The sequence below is a fragment of the Capricornis sumatraensis genome, chromosome 2, assembly GCF_032405125.1.
Source record: "Capricornis sumatraensis isolate serow.1 chromosome 2, serow.2, whole genome shotgun sequence".
Classification (NCBI taxonomy): domain Eukaryota; kingdom Metazoa; phylum Chordata; class Mammalia; order Artiodactyla; family Bovidae; genus Capricornis; species Capricornis sumatraensis.
In genome coordinates, this window is record NC_091070.1 from 157,737,967 (window position 1) to 157,751,508 (window position 13,542).

The window sequence follows — 13,542 nt, forward strand, 5'->3', positions numbered from 1 at the left end:
TAACTTCATTATATTAAAAAGAAATATTAAAGAAAAACTTAAAAAGTCAGTCATGTCATACTTGGAAAAGCCTTGAAGATGTATTCTATCTTCTTTAACAATAAGGAAATAATTTAAAATGCACACAAAAATGTTTGTTGCAGTGTAATTTTTGAGAAGTTGAAAATCATCAAAATGTCCATTAATCGGGGGTTATTTAACTAAATTATAGTTTGTGCATATGATACAATCATTAAAATATGTTTCATGGAATCATTTTTTCCCCTGGGGAGTGTTTAAGGTATAGTATGTAAAAAATCATATTATGAAATATTGTGTAAGATAATCACATTTTTGAGGAGGAAATACAAATGCATAAACAGAAAAAAAGAATTATAATATGCTCAGTGGTGGAATCATAAGTGATTTTCATTTTTTCTTTTTGTTCAGTTATATTATTTCTTGTTTGTTAGAACTAAAAGTTAAAAGAATAAATGTCATCCATAATCCAATAACCTTAATATAACAATTACTTTAGTATATTATCTTCTAGTGCTTGTCCATACAAAGTCATCGATTAAAAATAAATTTTAGTTAGCTTAGTAAAACTAAACCTAAGATTAAATTATACTTCTGTTAGCTTAAATATCTAATTTAAAAGAGCTAAAAATAAAAATCTTACTGAAGACATGCTTCCAGATTTATCAAGTACCAAACAAACTACTCGCTGTTTGGACCTGAGCAATGAAAATGTAGGACGAGTCGGTGGGTTCATTTCTGTTATGGGAGATGTATTATGAAAGTCAGCAGAGTTCATGATTACATCCCATGTGCTTTTGCCATTGCACATTTTGTTTTGTAGGTTTGGAGCTTCCGTATTGTGTGTTTCAGTCACCTGGAAAAAAATCAATTGAAAGACAATTATACAGTAACTGATGCATTACCTCCCTTTCCAAATATACAGCTGGCTGTGTTATACATCCTTCACAGATTTTATCTCTGGATAATTAATAATCATTTCATAATCTAACATTCTCACATCTGTTTTGCATACTTTAGTGGAGAAAAAGCAAAGTAAAATCATATGCATTGGAAAATTATTTGGTAATTTTTTTAGGTATGGGTGTCTGACTCTTTGTGACCCCCATGGACTGTAGCCTGCCAGAGTCCTCTGCCCATGGAATTCTCCAGGCAAGAATACTCTAGTGGGTAGCCATTCCCTTCTCCAGGGAATCTTTCTGACTTAGAGATCAAACCCAGGTCTTCTGCACTGCAGGCAGATTCTTCACCATCTGAGTTTCCAGGGAAGTCCTTGGGGGATGATGGTGGCTAACATCATCTTAACTGCTTAAGTTAACTTCTTACTTTCCCATCTAGACCTTGGGGAATTAAAGCTTTGAAATAAGTTTAATGGAAAAAGGGGTAGGAGTTGTAGTAATTTCTAGCTGACCCCTAAAAGTAGGCTAAAGAAAACAGCCTTCTTTAATTGCCTAAGTATTTGCTATCTCTTTATAATTTATTGGAAAACTTGAAAACAAATATATAACATGTTACATTGTTACTCAAAATGTTATTGGCTCTGTGAACTCAGACATAAATAAAATAATACTCCTGAAAAAGTAATGACAATGTGGGAAGAAAAGAAATGTGATGCCTCCTTAGGAAGCATCACTATGAACAAAGCTAGTGGAGGTGATAGAATTGCAGTTGAGCTATTTCAAATCCTAAAAGATGATGCTGTGAAAGTGCTGCAAGCAATATGCCAGCAAATTTGGGAAACTCAGCAGTGGCCACAGGACTTGAAAAGGTCAGTTTTCATTCCAATCCCAAAGAAAGACAATGCCAAAGAATGCTCAAACTGGCGCACAGTTGCACTCATCTCACATGCTAGTAAAGGAATGCTCAAAATTCTCCAAGCCAGGTTTCAACAATATGTGAACCGTGAACTTCCAGATGTTCAAGCTGATTTTAGAAAAGGCAGAGGAACCAGAGATCAAATTGCCAACATCTGCAGAATCATCGAAAAAAGCAAGAGAGTTCCAGAAAATCATCTATTTCTGCTTTATTGACTATGTCAAAGCCTTTGACTGTGTGGATCACAATAAACTGTGGAAAATTCTGAAAGAGATGGGAATACCAGGCCACCTGACCTGCCTCCTGAGAAATTCGTATGTAGTTCAAGAAACAATAGTCAGAACCAGACATAGAACAGTGGACTCATTCAAATTTGGGAAAGGAGTATATCAAAGCTGTATATTGTCACCCTGCTTATTTAACTTATATGAGAAACGCTGGGCTGGAAGAAGCACAAGCTGAAATCAAGATTGCCGGGAGAAATATCAATAACCTGAGATATGCAGATGACACCACCCTTATGGCAGAAAGTAAGAAAGAACTAAAGAGCCTCTTGACGAAAATGAAAGAGGAGAGTGAAAAAGCTGGCTTAAAACTCAACATTGAAACAACTAAGATCATGGCATCTGTTCCCATCAGTTCATGGCAAATAGATGGGGAAACAGTGGAAACAGTGATAGACTTTATTTTGGGGGCTCCAAAATCACTGCAGATGGTGACTGCAGCTATGAAATTAAAAGACGCTAACTCCTTGGGCCAACCTAGACAGCATATTAAAAAGCAGAGACATTACTTTGCTGACAAAGGTCTGTCTAGTCAAAGCTATGGTTTTTCCAGTAGTCATGTATGGATGTGATAGTTGGACTATCAGAAAGCTGAGTGCTGAAGAATTGATGCTTTTGAACTGTGGTGTTGGAGAAGACTCTTTAGAATCTCTTGGACTGCAAAGAGATCCAACCTATCCATCCTATAGGAAATCAGTCCTGAATATTCATTGGAAGGACTGATGCTGAAGCTGAAACTTCAATACTTTGGCTGCCTGATGCAAAGAACTGACTCATTTGAAAAGACCCTGTTGCTGGGAAAGATTGAAGGTGGGAGGAGAAGGGGATGACAGAGGATGAGATGGTTGGATGGCATCACTGACTCGATGCACATGAGTTTGAGTAGACTCTGGGAGTTGGTGATGGACAGGAAGTCCTGGCGTGCTGCGGTTCATGGGGTTGCAAAGAGTCGGACACAACTGAGCCACTGAACTGAACTGAACTGGTGAGTCACATCCAGTAATTCTGCCAAATGATGTTCCATAACTATAGAACCTATTAAAATCCTCCAAGTTTTGAAAATTTAGCGAGTTGGAGAAACACTGGATAAACTAGTATAGCATTAGGAGAGAATTCATCTTACAGTAAAGCCTCAGCTTTTAAGTGTCATTTTGTTTTTTTGAATGTCCTCCTTATATAAATCTCTGGCTATAAGTTCAGGTTTAGAACTAAATCATTAAACCTGCATAACTTTTATTCAAGTTGTAAGAGTTTCTTTTCCTTCTCTTATGTTTCTGACCTATATTTCTCAGAAGGGGATATATTGGATGGAAGAAAAGTATAGTTTTCAGTCAAAGCAGTAATTTATAATCATCTTGATGGTATGAAATGCATGTGAAACATGACTCCTTTTACTACTGTCACTGCCTTTATTCGTGACCTTAAGGTCTCTTGTCTGCCTGTTTTCTTTTTTTTTTTTTGTCTGCCTGTTTTCATGTCCTTCCAACTGGTCTGCCTACCTCCACCATCTCACTCCCTTATGTTTTTCACAGCCAGTAGAATTGTCCTGAAGGAATTAGCTGGTTACATTACAAGCCTGAGGCTGAAAAAATAACAACCTAAACACCTTAGGTTTGTAGGTTCCAATTTTGTGTTTCAGTCTCATTCCATGATTCTTCCTTACCGTGTATATTTTGCTTATAGAACCCTGAACTTTCTCCTGTTCTTTAGAGTATGCCAGAAACTTTTATAAGGTTCTCTCTAATCCAAATGGATAAAGGGAACAGGAAGTCTGTGCAAATTATAAAAAGGTGCCCCTTTCTCAAGTTCTTTTTATTTCTATCCAGTAGTCATGTATGGATGTGAGAGTTGGACCATAAAGAAGGCTGAGTGCCAAAGAATTGATGCTTTTGAACTGTGGTGTTGAACACTCTTGAGAGTTACTTGGACAGCAAGGAGATCAAAATGGTCAATCCTAAAGGAAACCAACCCTGAATATTCATTGGAAGGACTGATGCTGATGCTGATGATGAAGCTCTAGTACTTTGGCCACCTGATGTGAAGAACTGACTCACTGAAAAAGACCCTGATGCTGGGAAAGATTGAAGGCAGGAGTAGAAGGGGGCAACAGCAGATGAGATGTTTGGATGGCATCACTGAGTCAATGAACATGAGTTTGAGCAAAATCTGGGAGGTGGTGAAGGACAGGGAAGCCTGGCATGCTGCAGTTCATGGGGTTTCAAAGAGTTGGGCACATCTTAGTGACTGAACAACAAAAATAAGTTGAAAATTGTTCTAATATTAAAATTTTAGTGACCATGCTGCAGATAATTTGGGCAGTGCTCAACTTGTACAGTCATCTGTGGCATCCGTGTTTTTTCCATCTTTGTTTTTGTAAACCTATTTCTTTGCCTAGAATACACTTCCTCTTCCTGCTTTAGCAAGTTCATACTAATTTTTTTTCCAAATCCCAACTCAAAGCTCATTTCTTTAGAATCTGTTTTCTGACCTCTAGTTGGAGACATTTTCTATACTCCCACAATACTTGGTTTCTGTTTCTTCCTACTTTGTATTATTTTTCTTATATCTACCAGCCTCACTAAATTGAGTTCCTCAAAAACAATTCTTTTTATTTGTATATTTTTTCTGCTCTTAATACAGTGCTGGACATGAAGTGGGACTAATGAAGTTTAAAGGAAGAAAATCATGGACTTGAATATTCATTATTTCAGAGCACATTTATTTCTCCTGGGTCTGAGCTTATGCCTTGGGGAACAGTCATACAATGTATTTAGTCTATGTGATAATAATTAGAAGGTATGTATTTAGTCTATGTTATAATAATTAGAAGGTAGTGTTATGCATAAGATATTATAGTTAAAGTACAGTATTTATCTCTGAACCATATCTTATATAAGTTGCCCTCCATATTTCAGCTACATGATTTTCCTTCTTCACTATTATTTATTTTCTGATAGGCAGCATCAGTTATCTCTTAATAGGCAAATGCTTTCAGAATTTATAGTTTGGTACAGACAGTATATGTTCCAATTATCTTGTGTCACATGATCTAATATCTATTTGGATGCTGAATTCTTTGGCTACCTTTGTGGATCTACTTGCAGCAGGTTAAAGTGAAATTTCTAGACTCATGCTTCAAATATTCCCAGGAGGGAGCTTTATTAGGCTGGAAAACAATTTTTACTTAAAAATCTCACTGGATTCATTTAGGAGTTTTAGAAGAAATTATCAAGTCTGTATTTTTACTCAAGTCTTTCATGATTAATGCCCTAGACTTCAAAGCAATTTTAGAGCTTATTGGAAATAATAGGCTTTTACAAACCTCTACCCATAAAGTCTGTGTTACTAGTAATTTGGTATATGAAAATTTGCTTCTATTAATTGTTAGTTTACTATCTAGAGATAGTATTCTTTATTTTGATTTGATGTTTTTGAAAACTTTCAAATGTTTCATATTTAAAAGTCTATTTTTAATGTTTGGAAACTTTCATTGAGTAACTATAATATGCTTACATTAATTAAGCTGAATTTTTCCAGGGAAAGAGACAATTTCCTATTATTCAAATATTTTATAAAGCTGGGCATACACACCGAGGAAACCAGAATTGAAAGAGACACATGTACCCCAATGTTCATCGCAGCACAGTTTATAATAGCCAGGACATGGAAACAACCTAGATGTCCATCAGCAGATGAATGGATAAGAAAGCTTTGGTACATGTACACAATGGAGTATTACTCAGCCGTTAAAAAGAATTCATTTGAATCAGTTCTGATGAGATGGATGAAACTGGAGCCGATTATACAGAGTGAAGTAAGCCAGAAAGAAAAACACCAATACAGTATACTAACACATATATATGGAATTTAGAAAGATAGCAATGACGACCCTGTATGCAAGACAGGAAAAAAGACACAGTGGTGTATAACGGACTTTTGGACTCAGAGGGAGAGGGAGAGGGTGGGATGATTTGGGAGAATGGCATTCTATCATGTATACTATCATGTAAGAATTGAATCGCCAGTCTATATCTGACGCAGGATACAGCATGCTTGGGGCTGGTGCATGGGGATGACCCACAGAGATGTTATGGGGAGGGAGGTGGGAGGGGGGTTCATGTTTGGGAACACATGTAAGAATTAAAGATTTTAAAATTAAAAAAATAAAATTAAATAAAAAATTAAAAATTTTAAGTTTACTTTGTACTCACCTTGTGCTAAGCACTGTAGTCATACTTTATTTATATTAGCTCTTATAAAACTAACAACAGTAATACTGTAAAGTATTTTTTAATTCCCATTTAAAAAACTAGAGAATTAAATTTCAGATTAAGCAGTTTTTTGTTGTTCTGTAGAGACAGAGCCATTTATGTTTTTACAATATCATTTTGCCAAGCATAGTGTGCTTTAGTGTGAAGGTAATGGAAAGCAGAGACTGTCAGTACTTTCTGAAGCTACAGAATGATTTGCTTTGGAAAAGTAGTATGAATAACACTTAGAAGAAATAATTAAAGTAAGGTTGTAGTTCTAGACACTACAGAAGTCAAAGGAGGGAAGGGATGCTATAAGAAATTCTGTGATACCAATGAGGAGGGTACAGTTTTACCTCTGAAGAAAAAAGACAGTTTAGTAATAAAGTGAAAGTGAATCTCTCAGTTGTGTCTGACTCTTTGTGACCCCATGGACTGAGTATGGGATAATTTCCAGATATATTCTGACAGGACTGGTGACCCAGGACTGGATAAAATGACTGTTAGTTAACTGTCTTAGTAATTTTCGTTACTTCTATTGGTATATATAATTTCACAGTAGAAAATTCATCTTCTTTAATTAATTTTTTCCAAAGGCTTCCTTTGTGAGACTAGAAAAAGGTACTTACAGAATGGAGACTTTGCATAAACATGATGGACTCTTTTGCAGTCTTGGATTTTTCTGGGATGAATGTACATTTTGCTTCGTACAGCCCTGTCTGTGAGTCACGTCTGCATGGCCTTGTTATACAGCTGCCTCCCTGGCACTTCTTGAAAACCACATTAGTACCAGTAATATGAGTTGAACATCTATGGTGAAAGAATTGGATTACATTTATATATGAAGGTCAGAGAAACTATGAATAGATATTAACATCCTAAAATCATTCCCTCAGTGATAATTGCTGTGGACCATTTACCAAACTCCATTTTGACAAAAGTAGGCACAGTGTCCTACCCCTATTCACCATCAACTTCAACAAGAACAATGATGTTAATTCATATGTATTAATATTCACTGTTCATTAAAGTGATCAACATATCTATTAGCTCCTTGTAACTTTGAGCTAAAGATGATAATTCCTCACAGGCATGTTGTGAACATTAATTGCGTTAAAAGATACAGAGGAGTGGCTTCCCAGTGGGGAGGGGAGAGTCAACATTATGTTTAAAACCCTCTTAGATTTCCTACTCATGGTACACATATACATATATACTTGCACACGTGTGTGTGTGTATATATATATATATATATAAAGAGCCTCTTGATGAAAGTGAAAGAAGAGAGTGAAAAAGTTGGCTTAAAGCTCAACATTCAGAAAACTAAGATCATGGCATCCAGTCCCATCACTTCATGGCAAGTAGATGGAGAAACAATGGAAATAGTGAGAGACTTTATTTCTTTGGGCTCCAAAATCACTGCAGATGCTGACTGCAGCCATGAAATTAAAAGACACTTATTCCTTGGAAGAAAAGCTATGACCAACCTAGAGAGCATATTAAAAAGCAGAGATATTACTTTGCTGACAAAAGTCCATCTAATCAAAACTATGGTTTTTCCAGTAGTCATGTATGGATATGAGAGTTGGACTACGAAGAAAGCTGAGCGCTGAAGAGTTGATGCTTTTTGAACTTTGGTTTTGGAGAAGACTCTTGAGAGTCCCTTGGACTTCAAGGAGATCAAACCAGTCAATCCTAAAGGAAATCAGTCCTGAATATTCATTGGAAGGACTGATGCTGAAGCTGAAACTCCTATACTTTGGCCACCTGATGTGAAGAACTGACTCATTTGAAAAGACCCGGATGCTGGGCAAGATTGAAGGTGGGAGGAGAAGGGGGCGACAGAGGATGAGTTGGTTGGATGGCATCACTGACTTGATGGACATGAGTTTGAGTAAGCTCTGGGAGTTGGTGATGGACAGGGAAGCCTGGCGTGCTGCAGTCCATGGGGTTGCGAAGAGTCGGACACAACTGATCTGAACTGATATTGCTGTATATGCTTTGCTGTGCTTAGTCATTCAGTCGTGTCTGACTGACTCTTTGCGACCCTGTTGCCTGTAGCTCGCCAGGCTCTTCTGTCCATGAGATTCACCAGGCAAGACTACTGGACTGGGTTGCCATGCCCTCCTTCAAGGGGTCTTGCCGACCCAGGAATTGAACCCAGTCTCCCTCATTGCAGGTGGATTCTTTACCATCTGAGGCACCAGGTAAGCCCAGGAATACTGGAGTGGGTAGCCTATCAGAAGGACCCCCTTCTCCAGGGGGTCTTTCTGATCCAGGAATCGAACCAGAGTCTCATGCATTGCAGGCAGTTACTTTACCAGCTGAGCTACCAGAGAAGCCCATAGTGCTATATAGATGTATACATATATACATAGATGTATATATCATACATAAAAAACCATGTGTGGTTTTTGTGTTTACGTTTTGCATTTTATTGAGCTAGACTGAAAGAGGAAATGAAAATAAACCCTGTATAGAAATGCTTGTGTGTTCACACCTTTTGGTCTTTATAAGTAAGAGAATTGTCAAATACCTGGCAGAGATTGAGGTGGAGTAGGGTATGGGTAGAAGATTCTAAAGAGTTCTTATTTATCTGAAGGATTTATCCCATTCTTTGTTAATATTAAACTTCATTCCATTAATCCATTTAAATGAATTTATTTGTATTTCAAGGATTAAAAGAAATGATTAGTCATATTTTCCCAGAAGGTTAGCTCTAAAGTAAATGTGAAAATTAAACTTACACTGCCTCTGACAAAGTGCCTGGCTCACAGTAGGAACTCAGTGTTATTTTCAATACTTGTTTTTATATATATCTTTATGACTGATAAGGAAACAGATTTGTTTTCATTAACTCTTAAAAAGTAGTTGTTTGATAGATTCTTTGTTTAGTTTTTACTTTATGCCATGAACAAGGCTAGGAGATTAAAAAAAAATCAGTCCTCAAGGATCTTAAAGTCTAGTGGAGAAAATAAAATGACACAGAAAATTATTGCCCACTGTGAGAGAAGCACCCTCAAGGATTAAATGGCAACCCACTCCAGTATTCTTGCCTAGAAAATTCCATGGACCGAGGAGCCTGGTGGACTGCAGTCCATGGGGTCACAAAGAGACACAAATGAATGCCTGAGCGCACATAGACACACGCACCCGCACACACACGCGCGCGCCAGTGAGAGCAGCCCGTGCATGTTGCCTTGGGAACAGCCTCAAGGATATCTAACCCCAAACGGAGGGAGAGGAAAGACACTTGGGGGAAGCATTTAAACTGAAACTTGAAGGATTGACAAGCATTATCTGAATACGGGAGGTGGTGCTGGGAGGGATTGCTGCATGAGAAGAGGAGAGAGTGTTTCCTGGGTTGAAACCCAAGTCTCTGTGAAAGATTCTAGCAGCTTAGTAGTCATAAAGCGATCAATGAAAAGGCATTTTTCTGCCACACCTCTTTTCTCTAACATGTTTTTTTTTATTCTAAAGCAGTTATAATTACACTGATTTCTGTTGTTCTTTAATACTCATTATTCCATGTATTTGATAGTTTTAATTTAAATAGCTCATCTATTCATAAATAAGAGCTACTTCTACCTATTCTTTAAAAAATCAAAATTTTCACTTATTTTTATGAAAAGGACTTCTTTTCTTTAAGCTCAAGATTAAATGAAAAATAAAATATACTTAACATGAGACTCTAACAGTTTAATTGATTTCAGTGAAACAGATTCACCTTAAAAAGCTTTGAACCACATGGAATAAAAGATTGGGTAGGAACTTGAGCTCTAATTCTCAGATATCTTAAAGTTTAGATTACAACTTTTTTCTTCCTCTTTCCTCTGGCAACATATTTTTAATACAACCCCATGAATATTGAAATTATTCCCAAATTTTGATTGATCGTGCTTCCAAAATGTAATACTCAGAAATTGTTAGATATATAATGGGGCAGGTTGAATATTGCAATTAACTGTGTGAGCACTCGACCACAAAGATAGTCTTTGTTTGCCTATTATAGAAAATTAAAAATTATAAGTGAAAACATTTGAAAACATATTTATTCAATAGAATGATACCTTCTTGCTTCAATAGTGTTCCTTCTGGAGATATAGAATGGCTGGTCCCCGTTATTCTCATCAAATATTCCCCATCGGAGGTGGGCCCACTCACGGACAAATACTCTGCCTATGAGAGAATATTGCAGTTTTAAAATTTATATTTACAACAGAAGTATCCCTGGTTTTTGAAAATTCATTATGCACCACTTCATTTTTATGAAAGACCCACCTTAGTACCTGTTTTCACTAACAGAAAGAAATTTGAATAGGATTTTGCTTTTATGAAAAAAGGCGAAAAGCAAAGATAGCATTAGGCATTTGTTTTGCAGCCAACTGTTTTACAGACAGCACACACCCAGAGCAGGAAGAGTGGCACCACCAAGCTCCTTCCTTAGCAACTGTGCTTGGTATCAAGCCTCATAGATTTGAAAAGTGTCTGTGAGCATCTGTGATTTATCTCAACATATTTTGTGTATCTGTTAACAAGATGTGTCCTAAGGTAATTGCTTCTTGTATATCATTCTGACTTATGAAATTTTCATAGGAATACTTCTTTTGAATAATGAGGGAAACTTGTATATAAATACAGTTTTCTTATATTTTAAGTCTCCCTTCCCCACATCATCAATCTGAGTCAAGGAAATCTAGAAATTGACAACTTTCATTAGAGCAAAGAAGTTAAATCAGTTAGTATCAGTAAATGGCTAACTTTATTATTAAATACACATACCAAAAGAAATGTAGTTAGGTTGAACATAACTAGTTACTTTCCAAACAAAAATATTAATTAATACTTATTTTTTCCTTTAAAAATTTAAAAAATACCATCAATCACAGTTATATTTGTTTCCAGTGGAAATAAAAACAGAAGTATGAAGTAGATATCCTTACCTCGGGACCCATAGATAGGCAAATTATTAGTCAGCAAGAAGTCTGGAGTAAAATGTATATATTGTCCTTTTTCTCCACATCTTCCATATTGAAGTGTATAGGGATCATCTCCATATTTTAGGTAAGGATTAGCAACTATGACATCTGCCTAAAAGGCAGAATAAACAAACCAAAACAGATCTCATGAGCAATAGAAACAAGGAAATTTTCATCTAAATTTAGAACATTAATATTACTAAATTAAATACTAAAGTAGTCATTAGTAATTACTCAAAATTATGAGCATTAATTTCTAAAAGTCACAGTAAGAATAAACAATTTAGGAGCTAGATAAAATACCCTACCTGGTCATATGATTCTTGTTTTGGCATTAAGTACTCAGATTTTGACTTCCACGTCATTGGAATTAAAATGCTTACATTCCTGAAATAAACTCTTCATTTGGTGGCATGAAACAGGTAAGTAGAAGCTTCATTTACCATTTCCTGACAAAATTAAAAGTACCTTGTAGTAGCAGTTTCACAATGAAATAAATGTGAAAGTGTGCAAACAAGCAAGAAGAAGCTGATCTAAGCCCATCTCCCCAAATATTTTGTCAGACTAACGGAAAAGTAGGTTACATTTTACCATGTCTATCTAGTTTGTAAACTCTCATTTTTATATACCTAGAAATCAGTTCTTTAATTTTTACCTGTCCAGATCTGCATTCAACATGATCTGGAGCAGGGAGTGAGGATGCTAGGTGAGATATAAAGGTGATTAAGACTGGGAGTCTGTTAGCAAGTTGCTTCTTGAATTGGACAGAGGTGCTTAAAACTGGGTTGGGAGTTTAAAGTTTGGTTGATTTTATGCTGTTGTTAATTGAAAAAACCATTTGCTAGATTTATTTTGAGTTATCGTCTCATATGGAATGTGTTCATAAAAAGCAAAGTTTTACCAGGCAATAATTTTCTAAGAATATGTAAGTCATTGGCTTCAAGTTCTAGTTTTGCTACTTAATGTATGACTGTGCAAATCACTTAACTTCTCTCAATTTATACAGCAAGGGTAATTAATAATCTATATTGTGTGGGCTTTCCAGGTAGTGCTGGTGATAACCTGTGTGCCAATGCAGGAGACATAAGGGACGTGGGTTTGATCCCTGGGTTGGGAACATCCCCTTGGAGGAGGTCATGGCAACTCACTCCAGTGTTCTTGCCTAGAGAATCCCGTGGACAGAAGAGCCTGGTGGGCTACAGTCCATGGGGTCACAAAAAGTCAGATATGACTGAAATGAGTGAGCATGCATGCATGCATTGTTGACCCCCTTAATGGGATATTGAGATACAAAGAAAATAGTATATATTAAGAGTACTATATATAGAGTATTGTACTGATTAACCCAAAGAAAATTAGGAAATAAGTCAACTTCAAAAATATAATATTTTCTTTATGATCAGATACCTAAGAATTTCAAAATTTTCAGAGCTAAACAAATGTGAAGACTGAAAAAATTGAAAAAAATGTATAAGATAATGAACCTCAAGGGCTTTAAATAAGGTTAGTTTTTTAAACATTATAAAAGTAACTTCATAAAGTTTCAAAATTATTCTCTAGAAGCTTGAAGATCTTTCTCTTAGCTTAATGAGTTGAAAATATTAGTAGTTTGGCCTTTTAATAATTCATTAAGGGGGTGGATAAAGCTATCAATATATGATACATAATACTTTGTTTAAAAAACAAAGCAAAGATGAATAAAGGAACTAGAGCAGAAGTGGCAGTGAATTATCAAAATCCTAATTCACTGCCACTCCTACTCTAATTCTTTTATTTATTTTTGTTTCATTTTCTAAACGAGACTTTTTCATCTGTTATTTCCTGGTGCTTTGCGTTTCAGTTCCTCATGCTTTCACAGAGCACTTTTCTGTAAACAGAACCCAGGACTGTAAAATACCTATTTGATGATGATGGAAGTCATATAAGCACACTGGTTGGAAACAGCTATGTGTCAAGAGGGAAGTGGGTTTCCCCCCCTACTTTCTGTGAAGACTACTTGGGTATTTCTGTTTTCAAATAGCACTGAATGCTTTAAATCCTTGTATAACTTGGACAGTTAATATGCTTCAATTACATTTCTTTTTTGGATTGAACACAAATCCGCCAATATTCTGTTAGCTTGAAATGGTTGTGTATATAGCATTGTGAGCTGGCTTTAGAGTCAGATGAATCTAAACCTGACCCTTGCCTTGGTCA

General features: G+C 36.1%; 1 protein-coding gene across 1 annotated transcript in view; it reads right to left on the reverse strand.

Moving 5' to 3' along the window:
• The window catches only part of LOC138073066 (calcium-activated chloride channel regulator 1-like), a 29,034-nt gene extending 17,242 nt beyond the window's left edge, over nucleotides 1–11,792 (reverse strand). The window contains 5 exon segments of the mRNA XM_068964502.1: nucleotides 662–874; nucleotides 6,997–7,177; nucleotides 10,438–10,546; nucleotides 11,311–11,458; nucleotides 11,655–11,792. Coding sequence (XP_068820603.1) covers nucleotides 662–874; nucleotides 6,997–7,177; nucleotides 10,438–10,546; nucleotides 11,311–11,458; nucleotides 11,655–11,792 — 789 coding nt within the window.
• Nucleotides 11,793–13,542: the final 1,750 nt, after the last annotated feature.